This window comes from Pyxicephalus adspersus, chromosome 10 (assembly GCF_032062135.1).
Source record: "Pyxicephalus adspersus chromosome 10, UCB_Pads_2.0, whole genome shotgun sequence".
NCBI lineage: Eukaryota > Metazoa > Chordata > Amphibia > Anura > Pyxicephalidae > Pyxicephalus > Pyxicephalus adspersus.
This window is the reverse complement of record NC_092867.1, coordinates 58,801,097-58,827,965: the sequence shown is the minus strand read 5'-3', so window position 1 is coordinate 58,827,965 and position 26,869 is coordinate 58,801,097. Positions and strand designations below refer to the sequence as shown.

At 44.1% G+C, this 26,869-nt stretch overlaps 4 protein-coding genes across 8 annotated transcripts in view; 1 reads left to right on the top strand and 3 right to left on the bottom strand.

Moving 5' to 3' along the window:
• The window catches only part of LOC140339029 (uncharacterized), a 150,369-nt gene that overhangs the window by 42,120 nt on the left and 81,380 nt on the right, over positions 1–26,869 (top strand). The gene's annotated exons all lie outside the window — the stretch shown is intronic.
• Positions 54–16,287, bottom strand: LOC140338984 (uncharacterized). Of its 4 annotated transcripts, none has more exons than XM_072423421.1 (14): positions 16,170–16,287; positions 13,672–13,813; positions 13,437–13,534; positions 12,853–12,994; positions 9,800–10,396; positions 9,524–9,625; positions 9,286–9,345; positions 9,010–9,071; positions 8,868–8,918; positions 7,288–8,570; positions 2,868–7,162; positions 2,675–2,778; positions 2,367–2,498; positions 54–1,368 (listed from the first exon to the last, which is right to left on the bottom strand). In XM_072423421.1, exons 2-10 carry the CDS (start codon positions 13,799–13,801, stop codon positions 7,923–7,925), a joined length of 1,890 nt encoding a protein of 629 aa, XP_072279522.1. In that variant the 5' UTR covers positions 13,802–13,813; positions 16,170–16,287; the 3' UTR covers positions 54–1,368; positions 2,367–2,498; positions 2,675–2,778; positions 2,868–7,162; positions 7,288–7,922. The 4 variants fall into 4 exon arrangements, with proteins under 4 accessions (XP_072279522.1, XP_072279523.1, XP_072279520.1 ...); XM_072423422.1 differs by having other exon boundaries at positions 2,367–2,778; positions 7,288–7,355; positions 7,898–8,570; XM_072423419.1 differs by having other exon boundaries at positions 2,367–2,778.
• Positions 16,761–18,963, bottom strand: LOC140339033 (uncharacterized). Its single transcript, XM_072423543.1, has one exon. The coding sequence runs from the start codon at positions 18,924–18,926 to the stop codon at positions 17,433–17,435; it is 1,494 nt and encodes a 497-aa protein (XP_072279644.1). The 5' UTR covers positions 18,927–18,963; the 3' UTR covers positions 16,761–17,432.
• LOC140339828 (uncharacterized) lies at positions 19,997–21,114 on the bottom strand. Its single transcript, XM_072424729.1, has 3 exons — positions 21,043–21,114; positions 20,810–20,942; positions 19,997–20,712 (listed from the first exon to the last, which is right to left on the bottom strand). Exons 2-3 carry the CDS (start codon positions 20,922–20,924, stop codon positions 19,997–19,999), a joined length of 831 nt encoding a protein of 276 aa, XP_072280830.1. The 5' UTR covers positions 20,925–20,942; positions 21,043–21,114.

Here is a 26,869-nt window from a genome sequence, read left to right as displayed (position 1 = left end):
TCTACAGAGGGATCATCACATCCATACATTTCTCCAAAGACATTTAACAAAGAATATTCTAAGTATCTTTTATTGAAGAAAAAACTGCGGAAAACAAGATATTTCCAGAATGCGGTATAAAACATGTTACAACTGAAAAGGTGTCAGAGTATCACACGTAAATTGGTCTTTTTAATCCTTGTTGCAGGTCAGTATCACCGGCTCTCCCAGGAAGTCACTCTCGGCCATTTCTACTTTGTGAAGAAGATCACATGGTTCTCTTCAAGACTGAGAGGGCCATCCAGCCTCCTCCACCCAATCAGTTTGTCAGGAGAGGTCTGCATGACTGATAAGCCCACCTTCAATCCTCCGTCAGGAAACCTGCACCCTCCTGGCCGGAACAGGTAGTGGTTCTATCACATGCCTCCACCAAAGAGACTAATGTTATGCTGTTGTTCCTCTTGACTTAGCCTTGGACTTTGGGTGGTGTACTGCCTATCCATAATCTGACACTCTCACACAGACCCCCTTCCCCCCACCTGACTTTTTGTATTTTTTGCCTGTATGTCTAATGTACAGTAAGACTGAAGGTTGTGTGAATGTATTTTCCCTCACTCAGTATAGGAACACAGCATCGTCCCTGTTCAACATATTCCAACAAGAATATGGTTTCTCCCCTGTGTGAGATTGTTCCTGTATGTCAATTTCCCCACCTAGGACAGGAGTATAACTTTTCACCTGTGGTTTTTTTATCTGAATAACTTTTTCCACTCTCAGGACAGGAATTTGGTTTTCGCCTGTGTGCGATTTCTGATGTACAACAAAATATGATTTGTGTGAGTGACATTTTCCACACTCATCACAGAAATATGGCTTTTCACCTGTGTGTGTTTTCTGGTGAATTGAAACACTTTTTTATCTGAATAACTTTTTCCGCACACTTCTGCAGAACAGGAATATGGCTTCTCTCCTGTGTGGGATCTCTGATGTACAACAAGGTATGATATGTGTGAGTAACATCTTTCACATTCATTACATAAAAATGGCTTCTCACCGCTGTGTGATTTCTGGTGACTAGAAAGACTACTTTTATCTGTAAATCTTTTTCCACACTCAGGACAGGTATACGGTTTCTCACCGGCGTGGGACCTCCGATGTAAACATAAACCTAAATCCGAGCTAAAACTCTCCCCACACTAAGGACAGGAAAATGTTTTCTGCTCCAGAATGCTTGAACCATTCCTTACACTAGAGGAGTCAGAGGGATCGGATGGTTCATCCATAGCTGGGCTGATGGTCTCTTCTCCCGCACAATCTCCTGTCATGGCCTCCATTCTATAATCTGGATATAAAGTCAGGCGATCATTGAGGGTTTCTCCATGGAGTGTCCTGGAAAATAGAAAAATATTATGGCCGGATATGAGAGGGTTACTTCACCCAAATCAACATTCCATCTGGATCAGGTAGATGGAGGCAGCAGAAGTCCTCTGGGGAGGTCCCAACCAGCTGGGGCCTTTGGAGCTCCTCCCACATCACTTCTACATTTACATAGTTTTATCAGGAGCAGGAACCAATGGGGGACAAGAAGGCGCATGATCTACACTCCGATATAGAGTTTGGGATTAAAAGTACCATTTCTGTGTTTGGAGGAGCTCAGCTATGGGGAGAGATTAGCTGAACTGAATCTATTCTCCCTTGAGAAGAGACGTATAAGGGGGAAATGATCACCCTGTATAAATATATAAATGTTCAATATAGAGCAGCGGTCGCCAACCTTTTTAGTCCCACGGACCACTAAAATTACCGGCTTCTGACCGCGCATGCGTGGGGATCTGGTCGTCAATCAAAGGGGGGAGCCTCCAAATAGTGACTTCATAACGCCATAAGGGTTTCTTCACTGTAAGGCCTGTGAAAATGTGGAATCGGCTCCCTCAGGAAGGAGTTTCAGCAACTACTATAGATTGCTTTAAGGAAAAGCTGGATGATTTCTAGAAGCACAGAATATAACGGGGGATTAAGGATTTAAAGTAAAAATACCAGAGACTGCTGATCCAGGGAACATCCGATTGTCTCATGGAATCAGGAAATAATTTTTTTCCCCTGTTGAAGTAAATTGTACCCGGGGTTTTTGCCTTCCTCTGGACCAACTATGTCATATAGGGTTCTATATCCGGGATATGTTTATTCCCCTAGTGGTTGAACTTGATGTAACTCTAATCTCTTATATCAAAACACAGACCTGACCAGGGAGGTGAGGAGGATTCTGGTAACACCCACAAGGAGGAGAGGACTATTGTCACCCTTTCATTGGCTGATATCACTCAGTGCCTGCCCTACTCTGGACCAATCAGTAAACAGAGATGAAAGAAGAATATATGATGGCTGACCTGTGAAGGAGTGTCCTCCTTTATGAACGTCCTCATCATTCCAGCCTCCTCCGTATATTGCTGATCATCCCCCACAGACGTCTCTTCTTCTTCTACTTTAGCATCAACTTTTATATCCATCAGATCTTCACCCTAAACCAGAAAAATAGAAATATGGAACAATAGAAGATATCATATTGTAGCGCCCATAGATAATCTCCATGTTCCAGTGTTCGACACCCTTATGGGGCCTTCAGCATGTGATGATGGTGGGCGCTTTCTGTAAAGGACATCTTTTGGTGGTTTTATGGAGCCCTAACTTCACCTACCTGATGATGATACAGGAACTCCTATTTTTTCTGTGTGAATCCCAAGAGTAAGGAGAATGAGGACATCTCCGTTGTGGGTTTTTAGCACCCTGAACTCCATCTACCTGATAATGAATAGTTTGAGATTGTGGGAATGCAGAGGATGGGGACATCACTCTGGTAGGTTTATGGGGTCTTCTTCAATTCCACCTACCTGATGGTAGTGACGGATCTCCTGACCTTCTTGTATGGAAGACTGGAAATACAGATGACGGGGACATCTCTCTGGTGGGTTCCCGTTACTGGATCCATCTGTACGAAACACACACACTGACTGAATACATTGGCCCTAATTTATAAAGCAAAATCTGAAGTTCGTGCGTGCATTCGCAATCCGACATCGGACCCGTCTAACCTATTCGTCAATGTATTTTAAGCCACTGAGAATACGCTGGCGTATTCTTCCAACATTTATGGCATGGCGCTTCAAGGCCCGCATATCTGTCAGCTTGACACTAGCAAGCTTGCACTAAAACTTAATCTTTCCCAAACAAATCACTCTTTTAAATAGCACACATCTTCCAGTTAGCCCTAAATAAAAATGTATGACGTGTTCAAATGTTTCAAGTATATATAAGTGCTAAGAAATAAGCATATTTTAAAATGACCTTATCTTTTCGGGTTCTGAAAAAGTTAACCGATTTCAGCTGTTTATATAGGCGCCTATACAAACGCTTACTATGCCCGACCCGGGGATACACCTGGTGATAAATACATGCAAATTCACGCAGACGGGACCTCGCTTTTGCCAGAGAACTAGATCATCCACCCACATTCTTCTTTGCATCTATATAAATAAATATATATATTTTTTATTATCATTCCCAAACAGGATTTATATAGTGCCAACATATTACGCTACACTGTCCATTAAATAGGGATATATATATATATTTATAAATAACTATATATATATTTTAGTATATATATAAATATATATTAAAATACATTTATTGATACATATATATAATTTTATATAAATACATATCACAATATATCTATGAAAAAACGTAAAAACTTTTTTTTTGGTTTTGTTTTAATTTATTTTTTTATTAGATAGCTGTTCTGTGGTGTGCAAAGTCAAATCTAAAGGATCATAGTAATAACTGATTTTTGAATGACCAACTCCAAAAAACTAAGTAACTTCCAAATTTCACGTTTCACACGTCTAATTTACAGGCGAATTCGTAACAGCTGTGCGCAAAACTATGTGCATATACGAGTGTTGTTTGACTTGCATTTTCCTATGTCTTTTTTGGGGGGTCCTGTAGGACGGGGGGTCCTGTTTGGTGTGTTATCCTAATCTTTGTTGCTACTTTGCTTACCATTTAGCACAACTCTGCCCATCAAAAAAGATGTTAGCAACAGGTGTCCCTCAGTTGTTCTTTAATTTGGTTCACCCCTACTTCCCCCTGTACCCTGGAAACGCACATCATTCGACCCTCTCAGACAGTCTTTTGTATTTCTACTCTTTTGAGGTGTTCTTCCATTGGCAACAAAATAAATAAACATGTGCTGGATTTTCGGACCAAAATACAACGGTGCCAATATTTTTGCCCTAGATTGTATGTATGTCCGACTCCTATGCTTCACTCAAACAGAAACGGGGTGAAGAGAGTTTACACCCAGGAGACTAATTAGTGCTCTTCAAAGGATCTAGCTAGGATTTAGCTTAGTTGGGTTGAATCATGAAGACTATTAGTAATAGTATACACATACATATATATACTAATGTCTCTATCTGTATACACACATTATTAACATTTGCAATTGCAAACAAACTACATCAACTTGCAGCAGAAAATCACGCCGTTATAATGTTTTATTGTTTGTAAACTCTTTTTTTTTTCCTTAGGCAATGCTTCCCTGGCGGTACGATTATCAGCCGTCAATTTACGCCAAGCAGTGGAATATGGAGAGGACCCCTGCAGGGAGTTGCCCAAGTGTTAGCCAGTTACAGCACCCTTGAAGCGACCTGAAGCGGAGGATACGTGATTTCCCCCGTGAAGTGGGGGTAAATATTGCAATTTGTCTTGTCTCTTGTCAAATGTTTTTTGTTGAGGAACATAGTATTGTCTGGACTTGTTTATCACTTCCTAGATTTTATTACCTTTATTATTGTTTTGTATTATTATTGTTTTGTATTTTTTTTATATTACAGCCTCCATCACGGCAGCTGCTGATCGTCGAGCGGCCATCCAGGCAGTTGGCCGTGCACCAAAACTACAAAGATCTAGCGTGACTTCATATAGCTGCAAGCCATTAATGCTTTTGCGTCAAATGAAGGTTCTTGGCTAGAATAATGGACACGAGTTGTTCATTTGTGCCTTACTTGCAAATGTTATAGCCAATTTTATTTACAAAAAGTATCTGTTAGAAGTTCAGCCTTAATCGGATATCCTTGAGTGACCTTACAAATGTACTTTATTCCTCCCAACCACTTTTATAGATGGTGTTTTTTTTTAATCTACAGCTGTTGGAGCGGCCTAGCCGCCATTTCCTCCAGAGGACACAAGTTCCTCGTCTGAATGTATTCATAGTCTTTCCAATTTGTGATCATTCCTTTAGGACAAATAATATAAACTAGGATATATTTTGGAAGGCCTGGCTCCAACAGAACAGAAGCCAAATGGTAAATGTCACTTAGCCCCACCAGTTTGACCCTTGTGAAAAGCAACAACCTTCATTGCCAACAAACTGCATCACTTTAGTTCCATTGCCAGAATGAGCATGGGCCCCAGGAAGCAGCTTTCTTGTTTTGATAGGTGGAAACAGCAAAAAGCACTACATAACACAACTTTCATTTAGTATTGTACCATTTAGGAACTAGCTGCATATTATACTATTGCATTTGCTCAGTACTTACCTCTCTAATTTTTTAGTCTTCTTCCACATACACAGCCAGTTCAAGCTTAATGGAGGCAGCCTCCTAGATCCTTCTTCTGATTTTAACACTGTTATCTCCCCCTTCTAATACAAATCATGGCTCCATTGCTATCAGTCACACTGCTCTCTCTTGGTTTGCTTCCGTCTGACCGCTCCTTTCATGTTTCTTTCCATGGTAACTCCTCCTCCCCCACTCTCCTCCATGTTGGTGTTCCCCAAGGGTTAGTCCTTGGACCGGTCCTCTTTTCTCTGTACACCTCCTCTCTCGGTAGTCTCATATCCTCCTTTGGCTTACATCTGTATGCTGATGACACTCAGATCTATCTGTCCACCCCCTGACCTGTCTCCCTCAGTCCTGGATAAGGTCTCATGCTGCCTGTCAGCCATCTCATCATGGATGTCTGACCCATTCCTGAAACTCAACCTGGATAAAGGGGAACTCCTCATCATCCCCCCTCACATTCCAAATCTCCCCCTGACATATATCTAACTGTTATAACACTGTTATTCCCCCCTCCCCTCAGGCACGTTGTCTTGGTGTCACCTTTGACTCGGCCCTCTCATTTACCCCCCATATTCAGAACATTTTCAGGTCCTGTCACTTTCACCTACGCAACATCTCCAAAATCCTCCCCTACCTGTCCCCTGAGACCCCCAAACTCCCTGTACATGCTCTTATCATCTCTCGTCTGGACTACTGTAACCTCCTCCCCTCTGGTATTCCACTAACCCGACTCTCTCCTCTACAATCTATTATGAATGCTGCAGCCAGACTCATCCATCCTTCCCTCCGCTCCTCGTCCGCTGCATCTCTTTGTAGTTCTCTCCATTGGCTTCCATTTCACCTTAGAATCAAATTTAAGCTCCTGTGCTTTGCCTTCAAATCCCTGCACAGTTATTGTCCCACTTACATCTCTGACATGGTTAAAAAATACTCCCCCTGCCGCTCTCTCCGCTCCTCCAATGACCTACTAATGACTTCCTCACTCATAACCTCATCACACGCACGGATACAAGACTTCTCTAGAGCTGCCCCGACTCTCTGGAATGGTCTCCTCGTCCTATTCGGCTTGCTCCTACTTTCTGCTCATTTAAAAGAGCGCTCAAAACCCATTTTTTCACACTTGCCTACCCATCTTCTGTCTTTTGAAACGTCATTACTTTCCCCACCTACTAGATTGTAAGCTCTTCGGGGCAGGGTCCTCTCCTCCTGTATCACTGTCTGTATTAGTCTGTCATTTGCAACCCCTATTTAATGTACAGCACTGCATAATATGTTGGCGCTATATAAATCCTGTTTATTAATAATAATAATATTAATAGAGCATTAGCAGGGGATAGGCTCTCTCCAGGGTATGCCCAGCCATTTTAATTTTAATTAAAAAAAGCTTTTAAATTTTAAGAAAATATTTATATACTTTGATATGTTTTGGTACCAAAAATTCATTTGGGGGGGGGGATAAAAAAACTGAAAATCAATATTTTATGTATTTTTTTTTTTTATTTCTTGAAGACACAAATGTAAAAACATCCCAGCAGGCATTCCAACACATCCTTGGTGTCCTTCACAAAACAAAAACAAAGAAGATTAGTTTTTACACAATGGTTGCACAGCAAATATATAATAAATATATAGATATATAATATAATATATACAAATATATATCATGCTCTTATACTACACCAACCTGTTTCTGAACTTGGAAGAGTCCATTACTGCATTTCTCTCTGGTCATCTCTGCATACATAATCTGACCTTAAAAGTAAAATAGTTGTGTTTGTTAGCGACGTCCTTGTAACATACAAGTGTTGCATCGAGTACGCAGCTTAGTATCTCAGCTAACACAATGGACATGTAGTTGGCCAATCAGCAAGCACATTTACCTGGTAAAGGTAAGTGTCTGGGAAATGTGCCAGATTTGGTCCCTACCAATAACTATACTTGTGCTAATTTACTGAACAAAGATGTTTTTGTAAGTATTTTTTTAGGTCATTACAACTATATTATAGTATTGAGTTGAGACTTCATACTTGATTAGAAAAGTTTTTAGACAACTTTCACATTCTTCTTCTCGAGCGTATTTGGACCACGTCAAACTAAACTTATTAAGGTGAAGTGTAGAATAATTGTGAGGTACACTAACCTGTGGGCATTGGTCAAACACAAAATAGAGTTTAAGCTATCTTATCCAAACAAACGTCTTCACGCAGGAGAACCCAAACAAATACTGTAGGTGTCATGAAAACATTTAGTGATGGTACACTTTATTGAAGAATAAGACAGGAAACATGTCTCACCTGGCACCCGGCGTCCAGCATTCACCTACTGTGTTTGATTAGCCCTGGCACTGCCACGGGCCACGGCACTAGGCCGGCCACGGCCGCGGACCGCCCCACGGGCCCGGCCACGGATGCGGGTCACCTCACCAGCACGGCCCCGGACGCGGGCCGCCTCACCGGAACGTCCACGGACACGGGCCGCGTCACCAGAACGGCCACGGATGCGGGTCCAACTTGGCCTGGACCTGGTGGTGGGTCCCTGCCCTGCAGGAGGTAGGATTTGCAAACCCAGCGTGTGAAGAAATGCTTGCCCTAATTCATATTGTTGGCCCAGGGATTCACTGAACATATTACAGAGATGATCAACTCGTAACATGTATGCCCCCAAAATGGCCGATGTTTGTTGTTGGACTGATTCAATCAGACGCTGCATGTCATTATGTCTTTGTTGTTGTTGTTCCTGGAAAAGACTATACATGCTCGCCATACGTTGTTGGTTAATTTCTCGGTCCTGACGATTCTGGCTGATAGTTTCATGTAGGAGTGTAAGGAGCTGTCCCAAATCATTGGACCTTGGGGCATCCATCCTTGACCCTATCACTCTATCACAATGGCCAACCAGCCTCTGAGTGAGGTTTAGAAGCTGCCTGGCCACACTGGGTTCACCCAATCCACCTACATCCACTGAGTGCTAAAAGAGAATAAAAAAGAAAAATACATCAAAAATAAATAGCATAACTTTGGGGTCACCATGACACGTAGACAGTACCCTGACATTGGGACAAATCTAGTGAATCTATGCACGTTTCTTCATTATCCGAAACAACATGAACCATAGAAAGCATTTAAATTCAAGAGCAGAACAGGAACCAAGCAAATTCGAAAGGAGATTTGTAAGCGAAATTGTTTGTTGGTCTATGGATCAAGGAAACCAAACATAGGAACCCAGCCCAAAGAATAAGGCATACATTCAACAAGGATTGCTTACAGAAACCTCGGGCGATTCATCTTCTGGTTTGAAATGGGCACCTGGGGGACCCTACCAAAAAAATACAAATGCAACAGATTGGGAAATGTTCACCCCCAACCCCCAAACACATATAACATAAAATTGACCAATTCTTGCCTACCTCCTCGGTGGATGCAGCTTGTGAAAATTCTCCAGAACCACAAAGCAGAGGACATGGACGTTCTACAAAGGAACATGACATGAAAATGAATGTGTAGACAAATCTCCACATATCTAAAGTCAATTTTAGGATTACACAGAAATTGGAGTCTTTTTTAAGTATTTAACTCAATCACCAGGCAGACATTTCCAGAAACATCCTGCAATAAAATGTTACATAGAGATCGAAGGTTCCGATTTAGCTTTTGGAAGGCTCAACGCACACAAACCAAATTACCTTGAATCTCCCCCAGGCCTCTCTGCAGTGGCTCAGCGACCTCCTCCTGTTGATGTGGATCTGTGAAATATTCCAAAAACACCGGAAATAGAATGAGCTTGGTTGGAAAACATCATCTGTATTGATCAGTTCAAACAATAAACCATAACACTCCAAGACAAACATATGGGTGAAATGTAACGTGGGGGATCCGAGAGATTACACATATGACAAGATCTACCATGAAGGTTCACCTTACCAGGAGGAGGACCAGTGTCATCTTCTACATGCGTGACATCCTCGTCATCCTCATCACTCTGAGCATAGGGGGGAGGGGGGGACTGCTGCGTCCCAGGGCGAACTATGGGCAAACATTAGAAAACGTAAATTGTTGATGCAAGTCAAAAGAATGCAAAACTACAATAAACAGGTCATCTTACCAAAACGATCTCGGAATATCCCCAAAACAAAGGCAAAACACACAATACTACTAAACTGTTACTGTTATTCATTTGTCTGAAAAGGTTGAACTTACACGGTTGCGATGCATCGGAGTCATCCCGGTAGTCCCCTCCTACGTTTTCTGGCCCGATGAATGGCAACGCTGATCTTTCATACTCCCTGAGACGCTGCACAAGGTGTGGAGGATAGGTCCCAGTCTTTATGGCCTCTGTGCCCAGGACCCTTTTGATGTGTCTGAAGATGTCACTCACACGCTTTTGACACTGGCTAATGGTCCGTTGTGTACTGCCCACTGCATTAACCCTCCGGGCAATTTCCTCCCAGAGTCCTTGCCTTTCAGCATGGGAAGTCTGGGAGTGCAAGCCCCCACGGAGACGGGGAAAATGTTCTATGAAGGACAACATGAGGGCTGCATTTTGCTCAGGGGTGAAGCTGGTTGCTTTGGCAGCAGAATCCCTGGGCTGGCTCAAGCTGCCTGAGCTGCTAGGTTGAGGGCCCACTAGGGGCCTAGATGGTTCTTGGCCTGCTTGGCAAGGGAACCTAGCTGGCCTGAAGGAGTTGCCTGCCGCTCTATGGGCTGGAGAATTCCCTGGGGTGGTAATGCCAGTGGTGGTGCCAGGGGCGTGATGTTTTGTTTTTTGTTTTTTTGGATGGGGGAGGATCCGCGATCCTAGGAGGAAAAAAGAAAAACAGTTATGGGACAACCATAAAGTAAATTCTTACCCTAAATAAATTTTTTGTTTTTTTATTAATAATTACCAATGTTGCAAGCAGAAAGGCTAAGAACTTCCCTGAAAATATATAGGGTTGCACAAGGTCATGTTGCGCACACCCAACTGCATCATATATGTTTTGCGCATGTACGCGCACATGCATTTGCGCATTCTGACATTTATGATTACGGAGGAGATCGTTGTTTTTGCAAGTGCAGTTGTGGCCGCAACTGCAACAATGTTGGTTGCTGCACAGGATAATGGTACTCCATCTCCACAAGAAGGTGAGGAGCAGCCTTCAACATTGTCACAAGTCTTCTACGGGTCTGGCAGCCACAGTTTTATTTGCGTCGGACCAACCTGGGTGACACGTGGGAGCATAATGTTAAAGTGTAATTCCACGTGTCACGTCATGTCATCCACAAAATTGCACCCAAGAAAAAAGAAGCCAGGCTGTGTGTGAAGTTACCAGCCTCCTGGCCACTCTATACATACTAGGCAGGGGGTCGTTCCCGAGGACCTCTGGATTAGTTTGTGGCCTGAGCCAACCTACAGTTTCCAGGGTGTTTATGCAGGTCTTAAATGCCATTTTGGACCTTGTCCCACTATATACTGACCTCGCCAGGGGTAATGCCGAGTGTGGCTCGGGGTGAATTAGCCATATCAAAAGCGGTAACCCCGAGCCACACTCCAGGTGGAATTGCCAGGGAGTTTCAAGTCTTACGTGATCCCTACGTTTCTGCGGCTTTCTCCAGGGATGCCCGGCATCGGCTGAACGTTGGGGACGCAAAGCCAGGGGAAGCAGATGCCGGCCGGGCAGGAAGAGCATGCGCTTGGAGGGCGGGACTGTGCAGCTGGGAGGCGGGACCAGGTGGGAAAATTAAATTCATTTACAGTGTTGACATAAAAATTACTTATTTCATACCGCCATGGAGGTTAATTTCCCTCACACAGCTCAGGAGTGGAGGAATGTAAAGGTGGATTTCTTTAGACGAGCAGGATTTCCGAATATTTTGGGGGCCATCGACTGCACCCATGTCGCAATTCGGGTCCCTAAACAACAATCTCATGTAGAAACCTGGAAGCAGTATCATTTGCTAAATGTACAAGTAGTCTGTGATGCCAACAGGAGAATCATGAGTGTACGCACAGGTTTCCCAGGATCATGCCATGATGCCTATATCCTGCATCAGACAGCCCTCTACCAGAAATTCCTGAAAAATACATCACAGCGCCATCTAGCTGCCAGCAACAAAACATGATTTAACATGCTGCTAACATATCCTAAAAACTGAAACTGTAACTGGATGATAACATCCCTTTGCTGGGAACCTCTGGCAAACCTCTGGAATGTCACATCAAAGACTACTGTACATTCATGGATGATATTGCTTCAGGTTAAAAGAGGAATCCACCTTTATGTGCTTCGACTACCAAGTTGATGTGAGGAAGTGAATATATAGTGGGAAAAGGGGTAAAATGGCATTGAAACTGTTTAAACACCCTGAAAAGCTGTTAAAGCAAGAAAATATGTTTTGCACAAAGGATATTTGTCCCTGGAAGCTTTAGATACTAGTACTTTTTGAATCATGTAAACACCTAAATAATGCATACACTCCAGTATTTACAAAATTAAGTGAAGCAACAACACAACATCTGTTCCTTTCTAAGATTGCTTGACCCTGCTTGTGAGCTCGTCAATCAATGTGCTTTGATGTTGTGCTTGGCAACCTGGACCTGAACCTGGACCTCCTTCAATCACCATCAGGCGCGTTAGAATGAGTATGCAACTCAGCTGGACAACTAATTGACAACCTGTTGGACGGCAAGTGGAAGTGCGTTTGTATACAATAGTGCTAAGATCAGGCAGCACAGCACAATGACAACAAACCGATAACACAACTACAAATGAACACAAGAGTTCTGTGGAACAGTGGCAGCAAATCAACATGAGTGAAGTATGTTAAAGGAAAACCACAGCTTACTCTGCAAAGGACTATTAAAAAAAATAAATAAGTAAAAACCATGACTATTTATTCATAAAAGGAATACTTACATATACACTCAAATACCATCATGTGACAATATGACTTTGAGAACGGGAGTGCACAAGCACTAATCATCGGACAGCGGTAATACACGCGGATCGAATATGCGCTTGGCAAGCTTTCGCACATTTTCTTGATAATTCAGCCCATGTGTCTCTATGTATCAGATGATGGGCGATCTAGGGGAACCCTCTGTACTGCTCTTTCCTTTACAATAAGTTCTCCTCTCACCCAGTGATATGAGTGTCAGCTGATTTTCCATCATGACACCCTTGTAAAGGTCAACAAATCTAACGATGTGAAGTTATCCTCAATCACCAATCTTTATACCTGTACAGTTTCTGTAGTTAGAGTTCCTTGCTTACCTGTGATGATATCTAGAGAAGGTTCCTCCTGTTTAGCTACAGCCATCATCCCAACTTCCTCCAGGGTCTCCCGGTAGTTAATTGCAAATGTCACCTCTTCATCGTTTTTAGGCTCAACTTTCATATCCATCTTTTCTTTAGGCTACAGGAACAGATTTATAGAAAAGGACAACTTTAAAAATGTGAGGCCCAGTAGACTACACAGAAGAGTACATCATCCACCAGCCTGTAGTCACTTTAGGTTGAGATTTCTGACTATAGGTACGTATCAGTACGTATCAGCACGTATCAAGTTTTGAAGCAGGATAAATGTCTGAGTTAAATTCTGGGAATACAGAGGATGGGACATTTTTCTGGTGAGGTTTGGAACCATAAATCCTACCTACTTGATGCTGTGGGAACCTCCGATGTCTCTTTATGGGGATACAAAGGATGGGGGCATCTATCTGGTGGGTAATGGCACCTTCATCCCCAATTATCTGATGATGGTGATGAAAGGTGTGACCTTCCTGTGTATGATGCTTGGAGCACAGAGAACAGGGACATCTCTCTTGTGGGTTTATGGGGCTTTCAACTCCACTTACCTGATGATAGTTGGTGAAACCCCGACCTTCCTGTGTGGAATCACAGGAATACAGAGGACGGGGACATCTCTCTGGTGGGTTCCCGTTAGTGGATCCATCTGTAGGAAACACACACACTGACTGAATACATTGTCTCTATGTGTTTATCAGATGATGGGGGATCATCATGTGAAGTTATCCTCAATCACCAATCTATATACCTGTACAGTTTCTGTATTTAGAGTTTCTTGCTTACCTGTGATGATATCTAGACAAGGTTCCTCTTGTTTTACTACAGCCATCATCACAACCTCCTCGGTGGTCTCCTGGTAGTTTGTTTTAAATGTCTCCTGTTCATCCCTTTTAACCTCAACTTTCATATCCATCTCTTCTTCAGGCTACAGGAACAGAATTATAGAAAAGGACAACTTTTAAAATGTGAGGCCCAGTAGACTGAGACTACACAGAGTACATCATCCACCAGTCTGTAGTCACTTAGGGTTTCTGACCATAATTTGCAAGTTTTCTTGTATATGTATATTTTTTTTCTATTTGGTTGAACTGAAGTATTATTTTTGAACCCTCCTAAACTGCATTCATAGGATCTTTTGAAGTCGCTGCAGAGACTTTTGGCCATGGCCAAGGCATCCTGCAAGCGAGGCCAGCACCTGAAAATGTCTTCACCATTAGATTCAGCACATGCAGGAAATAGGCAGGAATTTGTCCAGTTGCAGCAGCCATGAAATCAATCATCTTTGGAGGTAGCAGGGGAAGAAGGCAATAATGAATGAACCAGCCAGTCCACAAACAGTGAAGCTTGGCCGGGAGGAATCTGCGTCTTCCTACCTTGTAAACATGGATAAAGGGACCTCTTTGTGTTTGCTACCCATGGTGGTAGGGTGCTTAGTAGTGATGCTGCTGGTAATCTACCTCCTTCTGCTACCCATAATTTGGTGAAGTCTGCCCCAGACCCAAGAGGTTTTGTCAAGGATCCATTTATGGCTGCTGGTCCCTTGTGAGGCCTTCAAGTCTTATTTCAAGGCGCTGATGACATTTTCACTCTAACACTATCCAGACACCAACAGCCAAACAAAAAAATACTGGTGAATCTTATAAGCGACAAAGGAAAAAATTGTTTGCATGTGACTAGAAATAATTGCTGTTATTTTAGTTATAAATGTTTTTTTTCTCGAATTCCCTAATTAGCGCTAGCAGAAAATGGCACCTGCTCTGTATGCCTCTTTGTTAGTTTTTCTCCTATTTTTCTTTATAAGCATCTCCAAACTGATCCTAGCTCTAACACAGCATCTCAACATGGCACCTTGTGCGGGGCGCGGCTTGATGAAGACCAGGTGGGACACATGATGGCTAGTCTCCCGCCCGGACTTCTACAGGAAATCACAGAAGCATCTCACCAGATCCACTGATCTGTGCAGACATGGGCAAGATGGACCCCGAGGTTTGATCCTCATTGGCAACGCCGGCTCCGACGAAGGAGATTGATATATTCTTTAAACGTTTAGCAACGCTAAGCTAGCTAAGTAGGCTGCAGCAAGATGGCACCGGCTGCACTGCTGCCAGCACGTAGGACAACAAGGATCTCTCCCCCTATGAAGGTGGGCTCCACCACCATCTCTAACAGACCTGGTTCCCCTCCACAGCTGCTGGTCTGTCATCAAGCGGGGCAGCTGGGTGCTCTTGGGTCCCCAGGGACCATAAATCTCAATTGGGCACTACTCTTATTACCGCTGCCATTTTGCAATGTTTACTACTGCCTAAGATAACCTTGAGAACTGCGGTAGACACAACATTTTGATGGTGCGCGGTCGGCTGGAATCCTTGGAATTCAAAGTTCTGGTGCCAGCAGTGTTGGCGCGCATTAATACTTTACTAAATTGCTCGGCAGAAGCAACTATTAGGATGGACAGAGGACATTGCATGCTTGGCCCTAGAAGCTCAGATCCGGATCATGCACACAATGTTATTTGCGGGAGTCACTGATAAAGGAAATCATGGCAGCTGCTCAGAACAACTCTATACCCACTAATGGAATTTCTACACTCGGAAACTCGAGAAGGCATCTCTGCTACCTCCCACCAACGGGTGGGCCTTCCTAGATTCTAGTGTCCTTCAATCAACCAAGTGTTTACCTCCAAACATGGCCTGACCACCTATCTGACGCCCCGTGGCACAAGCTTACCTCATCCCATGACCCAAACTGATCTAGCTGATGGTTTCTGACCATTTCCTTCATACAACGCCTTATGGGTTCATCTAATAAGTGGGAGAGCTCTACTACTCCACAGAACCAAACATGGTTCTCTTCTACTACCTCTTCCAGAGGGCATTCCATATACAGCATCGTACAAAGCCCTCCACCCTTCATCTTCTTATCTCCTCTTCCCAGGCGGGGGATCCTTCCATCTTTCCCCTCTAAAACTTTCATTACTTGACGTTGTCCCCCCACCCGGACCCGTATGTCTGTCCATGACCTACCCTTCCCCCATTCTCTCGACTTGTTACTATAAAATGGCACATAGAGGTAAGTGTGCCAATCGAGCTCCTGTGTTTGGTTGATTTTTTTTCATGTGTAAAATCCCAAGATTTGGTAAAATTCCTACTTCTGTTCAGAGTTTGCTGAAACACTTCCACGCCTCCCTCACTTTATATATGTGTGGATCAGCCTCTGCTAGAGACCTGACAGAGAATATGAAGGATAAGGATAAAAGAGTGAGTGTAACTAGAAAATATTACCTTCTGGTCTGTCACTTTCTTCTAACAAAGCCTCCTCACTACTTCCGCCCAGCTCACCGAGGATTATTTATATGACATCACTTCCGGTTGCCGTCTAGCTGAGATCTCCACCTTGTGGAGCTCAGAGGAACTGCAGACTTGGATTGTCTTTCAGAGCAAATGAAGGATCGTCAGTGAAATGCTGCAGATGCTACAAGACAATTCCAAGATTTGGGTTACCATCCCAGCATGTCACCATTGATGGTTTCAAGCTAGGCCATTGAAATGTGAGGACCAGGCCCGGGTAGTTTATCCAGTTCAGGCCTGTGGTGGAAAGGTGAACCCTTGGCGTTACAGACTAGGATCTGGTCAGCGAGAATATTAGAATAGAGATATGTCTGTGCACCCCATTAGTATCATCCATCATTTAGATCTCTTCTCAGACTTCAACAAACCCGTCGTCCTATCGGGAACGATGGCTTCCAGTGACAATTACCGATCGTCAGTATACAGAACGGAAGACTAACAAGTCCTTTGTGCTGAAAGAATGTGAAGAACTTCTACAAATTATTGTCAACATGAAGACAACCCAACAAAGACTTTTCACACGGATAAGGCTGCATGTAAATATCTTTATTAGAAGAAAAACTTGCACAATAAGCTATTTCCAGTGATGGCGACAAAAAGAGGTCTCGGAGTGGGGAGAGCACATACGTGGGGCCTTCAGGTAGAAGTCAGAGTTCTGTGCTTAGATTTAAGATTTGGCATCGCTGGCATTCTTGTATGTGATTCCTAATTTCTGATGGAAGAGGCAGGGTAGTTCTTTTCAAGCCTGGGGGGGAGGCTGACCAATCAAACGGTATATGGATGGCCCCCCCCCCGGCCTTCGTAAGCCTCCATCAGGTCACCTGCAGGTCCTTGGTCAGGTCAGGTTTTACGGGGGTTATCGTCCTATTGTGGGATCCTGCTGGTGTCCCAACTGCTCATCATCTGACACAACATTTCCCCCCAACCTCGGCCCATCACCACTTTCGGCAAATCTAACGTATAGTAATACTGAAGGTTGTGTGAACCCCCACACTAAGAATATGAACTTCTCCCGTTTTGTGTTTCATCTTTTTTGTGTATAACATTTGCAGCTTCTCCCCTGAGCGGCATACATGATGTTTTTTGTTGGACTTCTGTTTTCATTTTTTTTTCACACTTACCATAGAATGATGGCTTCTCCCCTGTGTGGCATCTCTGATGTCTAATAAACCCGGATTTACTTACATAATCCTTTCCTCACTCAGGACAAGAATATAGATGCCCATTAGTGTGCAGTAATTTGTGTCTCAAAAGACTTTTTTTCTCTGAAAACCATTTCCCACACTCATGACAGAAATACGGACTCTCATCAGTATGCAATTTCTGGTGTATAGACAGATTCTTTTTACCTGAGAAACTTTTCCCACACTCGGAACAGGAATATGGCTTCTCTCCTGTATGCAGTTGCTGGTGCCTGGAAAGACTTTTTTTACCTGAATAACTTTTTCCACACTCGGAACAGGAATATGGCTTCTCACCTGTGTGAGATCTCTGATGTATAACAAGGTCCGATCTGTGTGAATAACATTTTCCACACTCAGGGCAGGAATGTGGCTTCTCACCGGTATGAGATCTCACGTGTATAACGAGGTCTGATTTGTATGCACAACGTTTCCCACACATGGGACAGGAATAGGGATTTTCACCTGTGTGAGATCTCTGATGTATATTAAGGTCTGATTTGTGTGAGTAACATTTCCCGCACTCACTGCAAGAATATGGCTTTTCCCCTGTGTGAAATCTCTGATGTGAGACCAGTGCCCATTTAGAAGAGAAATATTTCCCACAAACATTGCAAAAATGAGTCTTCTGACCTGCGTGCATTCTCTGATGTGCAATAAGATTGGTTTTGTATACGTAACTTTTCCCACACTCTGGGCAGGTGTACGACCTCTCTTTCGTGTGTGACTTCTGATGCACAAGCATTACTGATTTACGAAGGAAGTCTTTCCCACACTCAGGACAGGAAAAAAAAATTTCAGGTACATGCAGTCTCTGATGTGCTGTAAGACTTGACTTGTGAATAAATCTTTTCCCACACTCCGTACACGAGTACAACTTCTCTGCAGTGTGTGACTTCTGATGCAATATCAGCACTGATTTATAAAGAAAAACTTTCCCACATGAAGGGCATGAATAAATCTCCTGACCTGTGTGTAATCTTTCATGTGCATGAAGACGATATTTATTTACAAATGTTTCCCCACATTCAGAGCAAGAATATGGCTTCTCCCCTGTGTGAGATCTCTGATGTTTAACAAGATCTCCTTTCCGTGAATAAATTCTTTCACACTCTGGGCAGGAATACAGCTTCTGTCCTGTGTGCATTTTTCTATGTTTGGCAACGGTGATTTTATCTGAAAAATGTTTCCCACACTCTGAACAGGAATATGGCTTCTCCCCTGTATGAGATCTGTAATGTCTAAACAGTTTTGATTTAGAAGGAAAACCTTTCCCGCACTCTGGGCAGGAATACACCTTCTCCCCCGTGTGGCACCTCTGATGTAAATATAAACTTAAATCGGAGCTAAAACTCTCCCCACACTCAGGACAGGAAAAGGTCTTCTCCTCCTGAATGCCGGCACCATCGCCCACAGTAGGAGGAGGCTTGGAGTCAGAGGGATCGGATGGTCTATCCATAGCTGGGCTGATGGTCTCTTCTCCCGCACAATCTCCTGTCATGGCCTCCATTTTACAATCTGGAGATAAAGTCAGACGATCCTTTGAGGGTTTCAAAGAGCCAACCTTGAAGCTCATCCTTCTGATCATTCTATTACAGATCCCACCATGAGTATGTGTCCCACAAAACATTCACCTAATGGACCATGAAGGAAATGTACTGCTCCTGCTTATAGCTAGCGCTAACTGCCATTGTATGGACGTGGCTACACTAATTTCCGGGAAGTGTAGAGATTATGAGCTATGTGTTCAAGGAGTGCAGGGTTGGCTTGGTATCTACCAATGAGCACATTCCAACTGACGGACTGAACCACCAGAACCTTAGAAGAGTGTTCATTCTGAGGATGGCTGGGAGAATAGTTCTATTTCCTGGCCAGAAAGTCTCCCATGGAGGACTAAACACTACAAGATGAAGAAGTAGGAGAAGGAAGAGAAGTTTGCGGGAGAGGAAAAGATGGCCCTCCTTGTACATCTGTAGGACCGCAGTAACAGCAACATTTAATTTTTTATCATTCTGGAAAACTGAATGGAGGATGAGAAGGATGGGAAGCTTGGCTGGGAGGAATCTACTTCTGGATTGCCTCTGGTGAATGTATAATGGGACCTCTTTGTGTCAGCTACCACTGGTGGAAGGGTCGAGGGTCAAAAGGTTTAGTTGGAGTCTAAGATCCACTAATGGTTGCTGGAAGTCTTCTTCTGTTCCTGGGCAGCCCGGTGACTCAGCGCTTAGCACTCCGGCCTTTGCAGCGCTGGTTCCCAGGTTGGAATTTCAGCCAGGACACTATCTGCATGGAGTTTGCAGGTTCTCCCCATGTTTGTGTGGGTTTCCTCCACGTACTCCAGTTTCCTCCCACATACCAAACACATGCTAATTTGCTTCCCCCCAAAATCGACATATGACTATGGTATGGACATAGATTGTGAGCCCCTTTGAGGGACAGTTAGTGAAATGACTGGACTTTGTACAGTGCTGCGTAATATGATGGCGCTATATAAATACAGTGTAATGTTAATAATTTCAACCTGCTGATTACCAGCACAATCCACACACCAACAGCCAAACATTGAGGAACCACTCAATATTACATTTTAACACAACACGGCATCAGTTTAAAACATTTTCCGCACTCTGAGCAGGCATACGACTTCTCACCCGTGTGAAGTTTCTGATGTCTGGAAAGATTAGTTTTATCTGAAAAAGATTTCCCGCATTCAGGGCAGGAAAAAGGTTTCTCTCCTGTGTGAATCCTTTGATGTAACACAAGCTCAGACTTCAGTAAAAAGCATTTCCCACACTCTGCGCAGGGATAGGGCTTTTCACCAGCGTGCAATTTCTGATCTCTGCAAAAACTGGAGTTACTGGAGAAATTTTTCCCACATATAAGGCAGGAATATGGTTTCTCCCCTGTATGTACTCTCTGATGTTTGGAAAGATTGTTTTTATCTGAAAAAGATTTCCTGCACTTGGAGCAGGAATATGGCTTCTCTGCATTGTGAGATCTGTAATGTATGTCCAGCTTTGATTTACGAAGAAAACATTTTCCACACTCAGTACAGGAATATGACTTCTCCCCTGTGTGAGATCTCTGATGTACAGTAAGACTTAATTCAGAGCTAAAACTTAACAAACACACAGGACAGGTAAATCTCTTCTCTCTTTGAATGTCGGCAACATCCCTCAAACTAGGAGGGTGCTCGGAGGGATTGGATGGTCTAGCCAAAGGTGAGCTGATGGTCTTTTCTCCCGCACAATCACTTGTCATGACCTCCATTTTATAATCTGAACATAAAGTCAGTCCTGCAAAAGAGAATTGATTAGCTAAAATCACTCAGCTCCCATCCTGCTCTGGACCAATCAGTGAGCAGAGATGACAGAAGAATAGATGATGGCTGACCTGTGCTGATCTGTGTAGGAGTGTCCTCCTCTATGAATGTCCTCATCATTCCAGCCTCCTCCGTATCTTGCTGATCATCCCCCACAGACGTCTCTTCTTCACTCTTAACTTTCATGATAATCAGATCTTCACCCTAAACCAATTGGATGGCAGGAAATAACATAGGAGAATTAGTTGTGTGACTTCCCCTAGAAAATATTATCTTGCAGGGGCCATACATCATCTCCACCTACCTGATGACAGTGAGGGATCTCCTGACCTTCCTGTGTGGAATCCCGGGAATACAGAGGACGGGGACATCTCTCTGGTGGTTAGCAACACTTTTGTGGTTGGTGTCAAAGTGCCGTCTGACACACAACACTTTTATTACACAGAATACATAACGCTTTCCCATTGCATTCAATTACTCCAAATGACTTTGTCCAAGCCTCCTGGAATGATCTTCCACTATCTGTTTTTGCTGAACTCATTTTTGGGTGTTCAAGACTTGGAATCTACAAAAACACAAATTAAAAAAAAAAATGAACCACCCAATATAATTTAGCCTCATAACAAAAATAGCTAACACTCTTAGTTAACACTAAAGAAATCGATATTCTCTGAATCAACAGTGATTTTCAGCTAGGATTCCTTTTGAATTTGCTGACCACTAGCTTTTGGCCTGCTCTGATAAAGGCATCTGAGTGCATTTCCTACCTTTGATTCCCCTCTGCTGTACATGTGTTGGACCTACTTCTTGGGGAATTTGCATAAATAGGTGGCGGTGCAGACCTCCATCATCCATACAAGCTCTCATTTTCATATTAACAGGAGGCCAGGTTGGTTCCTATAGACAGCAGACAATGCAAAGTTCTCCCTGATAATCCCAGTACAATGAGTGCTGTGTCTGTCCTCTCATATAGCGCACACATAGGCCATTGAGAACCCTGCACACCGAGCATTGCACGGGTCACGTGATATCAGGTAAACACATGCCAGTTGCAGCACATTGTCTACAATTTTTATTTAAAGCAACGTGGGCAGCAACACACACAGGGTTTCCAGTAGCACAATTTAAAGGTTTGTTTGAAGGGGACATTAACAAAAACAGGCAACCCAGCATAACAATATAAGTGCTATTCAATGTGATTCTGGCAGAAACACACCCGTGTGACAAGCCCTTAATAAATACGCAGGGGGTGCTTTGTTTTTCTCTTACGTATCACTATAACCACGGAACATCCATGGTGCTGCTTTATAACCCAGCTACAGCATTTCTTCAATTAGCTAAATATATAAAAAGTCTCAGCTAAGCGGTTGCTGGTTTTTACATTATATATGGAGCCTTCACAGATTTCCAAAGAGCTATTACTATCCACAGGCACTTACCTTAAGTGGACAAAAATCTATCACAAATACAGCTGTAGCTAAAGTAGTCTGTTCTACAGGGCAATACAAGATCCCCCTGCCTCACTTTCCTCTTTCCCTCTGTACTTTCATCCTTTCGATTCTGGATCAATACACATCAGCTGCCCCCCAGCCTAGGATTCTGAGGGTTTACTGATGACTGCAGAGAAGGTAAATTCCACAACTAGCATGCGCTGACCAGGAATACAGAGGATGGGGACATCTATCTGGTGGGTTTATGGGGCCCTCAGCTCCACCTACCTGATGATTATTATTATTAATAAACAGGATTTATATAGCGCCAACATATTACGCAGCGCTGTACATTAAATAGGGATTGCAAATTACAGACTAATACAGGAGGAGAGGACCCTGCCCCGAAGAGCTTACAATCTAGTAGGTGGGGGAAGTAGTGACGTTTCAAAAGACAGAAGAAGCCGGGTAGGCAAGTTTGAAAAAATGGGTTTTGAGCGCTCTTTTAAATGAGCAGAAAGTAGGAGCAAGCCGAATAAAGAGCCAACCTTGAAGCTCATCCTTCTGATCATTCTATTACAGATCCCACCATGAGTATGTGTCCCACAAAACATTCACCTAATGGACCATGAAGGAAATGTACTGCTCCTGCTTATAGCTACCGCTAACTGCCATTGTATGGACCCCTCGGTGATTGCACCGGGTTTCCTGACTCCTGTGGTCAGCTGCCACTGGCTTGGGGATTGCTCTGGAGTGGCACCTGGCAGCTACCCCGCAGCCCAAGTCTATCCTTACCATCAAAGGCTCTAGCAAAGACCTGGTAGCGGCTTATTCACGCCCCTCTGGAGTATACCCAGTCAGTGGCACAGTGGGTCCACACCCACTTGCATAACAGTTTGCTCAGGCCATGGACCCCGCTGATCCGAACCTTCCTAGTACCATCAAGTTACGCCTGAATGATTTGACATCTGCCAACCCAGCGTCATCAAGCTTTCCTGCTCCAACTTATTCAGTGCCTGCCCCGCCACCTTCCTATGTTCTGGATGTCACCAGGTTCTGGACCGCATCTTCCAGCCCCTCCAAGTTTCAATGGTGACCCTAAGGTGTGCCGGAGTTTCATAAATCAATGTCCTCTTCATTTTGAACTGTTACCTCACCAATTTGCCTCTGACCGAGCCAAAGTAGCCTTTTTGATGTCACACCTTACTGGGGAGGCGCTGGCCTGGATCAATTCCCTCTGGGAGAGGAACGAACCAATTACAATGGATCTACAAGCTTTCCTAGAGACCTTCCGCAAGGTGTTTGATGAGCCCGGTCGCACCGCTTCTGTCACATCCTCCCTGCTGTGGTTGTGTGAAGGGAAGCAATCTGTGGGCCGGTACGCAGTTCAGTTCCATACGTTAGCCTCGGAAGTCGGCTGGAATAATGAGGCACTTGTGGCCACTTTTTGGGAGGGACTTAGTGGGAGAATTAAAGACGAATTGGCTGGTCGGGACATTCCCTCCTCCCTGGATGATCTCATCTCCCTGGCTATTTGAATTGATTTACGGTTCCAGGAATGTGCCAGGGAGGTGGCACATGAAATAGGTCCTGGTTATCGGGCATTTTCACCTCCGCAAGCTTCTAACCCACCGCCTCCCATGGTATTGGTAGTCCCTGAACCCATGCAGGTCGATCGGGTTAGACTGTCTGAATAGGAGCGCAATCACTGCCGTGCTAAAGGACTTTGTTTCTTTTGTGGTAGTCCTGATCATGTGCTCCGCACTTGTCCCCTGAAGCCGGGAAACTTCCGAGCCTAGGGTTCGTAGGAGAGGCGGCCCTAGGTGTAGGAGACTCCTCTCCTCCTCTGACTCTGCCAGTAACCTTGACATTAGGCAATGTTCAATTTACTGAGATGGCGCTTCTGGATTCCGGAGCAGCAGGGAACTTCCTGCAACAATGCCTTATGGATCGTTATCGGACATCGTCCGTCGATGGTAAGGCTCTGTCAGAATCCATATACTTCATCACGGAACCTGTAAAATTACAGGTGGGAACACTTCATTCTGAAGAAATTGTGTTCCTGGTTCTGTCAAATCTGTCGCATCCTCTCCTCTTGGGACTTCCGTGGCTACGGGTTCATGAACCTGTCCTTGACTGGAGGACCGGAGAGGTACTGCGTTTGGGGACCATCCTGTCATAAAAAATGTCTCCTTTCTGTCCCACCTCCCCGGTCTGCCAGGTACTACCTAATCTCCAGGGTCTGCCAGCGGCCTATCATGCTTACATCGATTTCTTTGATGAAAAGGAAGCTGAAACACTACCCCCTCACAGGCCATATGACTGTCCTTATTGACTTGGTCCCGGGCTCCTCGCCTCCTCGTGGGCACCCCTTTCACCTGCAGAGACTCAAGTCATGTCCAAGTATATCAAAGAGAATCTTGAAAAAGGATTTATCCGCAAATCTTCGTCTCCGGCTGGTGCGGGTTTTTTCTTCGTGAAAAAGAAAGATGGCTCCTTACGTCCTTGCATCGACTACAGGGGTCTTAACAAGATAACAATAAAGAATAAGTACCCGCTTCCCCTAATCCCTGAGTTGTTTGACCAGCCTCACTCTGGGTACCGAATTCCTTCCATGTCTCCCTGCTAAAGCCCGTCATCCTGAATCGTTTTGTCAAGAGACCCGTCTCAGCTCCCGTAGTCAGTGATGAGAATGTATATGAGGTAAAGGCCATTCTGGGGATGAAGAAGAGTAGAGGAAAAAACTGTTTCTGGTAGACTGGAAGGGGTTTGGCCCTGAGGAGAGATCTTGGGAACCCAGAGTGAACATCAATGCACCCCGTCTTTTGAAAGAATTCTTGTCCAGGACCAGGCCTGAGGAGAGGGGCCGTAAAGGGGGGTACTGTTAGCACTGCCGCCGCCGCTCCTAATCGCAGACACGGACGCCGGGTCCTTTCTTTCAGGTAACCCACTACCTATGTTGCATGCCTGTGTTTCCTTCATGCTGAGACTTGCTCGGGTGTTTGAGCTGGCGTGGGTATGTCTCTCCTAATCTATGAGGTAACACACACACGCCCTCTGTTTTCCTGCAGGTATTTAAAGGCACCTCCTACTACAGGAAGTTGCCTGAGCAATCTCTGGTTTACCCTGTGTAACTCTCAGTGCTAAGGTGTTTTCTCTTTTTTGCTTTGCTGTGTACCGGACCTTGCTTACGTTTTTGGACTCTGTTTGCTGCCTGACCCAGACCTCGGATTACGTTTTTGGACTTTGCCTGATTGCCGCCTGATCCTGGATCCTTGTTTCTGGACTTCTTGGCCACGCAAGCCCCTCGGTGCTTGCACCGGGTTTTCTGACTCCTGTGTTCAGCTGCCACTGGCCTGGGGATTGCTCCGGAGTGGCACCTGGCAGCTACCCCGCAGCCCAAGTCTATCCTCACCATCAGAGGATCTAGCGAAGACCTGGTAGCGGCTTAGTCACGCCCCTCTGGAGTATACCCAGTCAGTGGCACAGTGGGTCCACACCCGGTTGCATAACATTTGTACAGCGCTGCGTAATATGATGGCGCTATATAAATACAGTGTAATAATAATAATAATAATTTCAACCCGCTGATTACCAGCACAATCCACACACCAACAGCCAAACATTGAGGAACCACTCAATACTAAATTTTAACACAACACGGCAAATGTGCTACTCAGTTCGGTAAAGGTCTACTTCGTTGTGAGTTAGGAAAAGCTGAAATCCGAGTCTGAAACAACTCAGATTAACTGAACCTCAATTTTCCACATTTTATATATGTGTGTATTAGACTCTGCTAGAGATAACTATGGAGGATGCTGATGGACAAGACAAGGGAATTTACTAAGTATAAATATAAAATATTAATGTATTACCTTCTGTGCTGACAGTTCTACCAATATATCCTCTCTACTTCCTCCCAGCTCACATCTCACACTGGAATATTTATAGGTGACATCACTTCCTGTTCCAGTATAGCAGAGATCACCTTGTGGAGCTCAGAGGAACTGCAGCCTTTCCAAATGAATTCTAGGATTGTTTCTGATTCAGGATTTATTGGAACCCACTGGTCCTTGCTGTAAATTTTACAGAGCTTGAGGAACTCCTGTAAATATACACAGTCTATGGAATGAATGCAAATTACTAGCTTACCTTCTGTCTTCTCAACCTATCTTTATTCACTGTGTGTGCTGAGAACAATACTGTCACCAAATAGTGGCCCTGAGTCAAGACCCTTAATCTAACCAGCCAACTGGCTCAATGAGACACTAATACTATCCAGAGGCTAAGGTACTGCACTGCAAAGACCAAGCCTAGCTAGTTACCTCAACTGTGAAGAACAGATCCAGCTAGGCCACTCATTTATGAAAACCTGGCTCAGTTAGTTCACATAGTTGTGGATATCAAGTCCAAGTAAGCCACCCAGTTGGGAGGACCAAGCACAGTGAGCTCCTCCGGGACCCTCGGGGTTATAGACTAAGGTCTGGTCACTGCATAATATAAATAGAGAGATTTCTGTGCTCTCCAGATGTGTTTCTGTTCTGATTTGGGCTGATTCATCCATCATTTGGTTCTGTTCTTACACTCGAACAAACCTGTTGTGCTATCACAAATTAGTGAGCATTACTGGTCAGTAAACAGAACATCACAATGGAAATCCAGCAAGTCCCTAGGAGTTCCTCTGCCTATTTTCCAGACTTT

Coding starts and splice junctions, on each gene's coding strand:
- LOC140338984 (XM_072423419.1), bottom strand. CDS start 13,801: ATGGATATGAAAGTTGAGGTTAAAAGGGATGAACAGGAGACATTTAAA. Junction 13,535..13,671: donor TTGTCTAGATATCATCACAG/GTAAGCAAGAAA, acceptor TGTTTCCTACAG/ATGGATCCACTAACGGGAAC. Junction 9,626..9,799: donor CTCCGATGCATCGCAACCGT/GTAAGTTCAACC, acceptor GTTTGCCCATAG/TTCGCCCTGGGACGCAGCAG.
- LOC140339033 (XM_072423543.1), bottom strand. CDS start 18,926: ATGGAGGCCATGACAGGAGATTGTGCGGGAGAAGAGACCATCAGCCCA.
- LOC140339828 (XM_072424729.1), bottom strand. CDS start 20,924: ATGAAAGTTAAGAGTGAAGAAGAGACGTCTGTGGGGGATGATCAGCAA. Junction 20,713..20,809: donor TCCTACACAGATCAGCACAG/GTCAGCCATCAT, acceptor TCTCTTTTGCAG/GACTGACTTTATGTTCAGAT.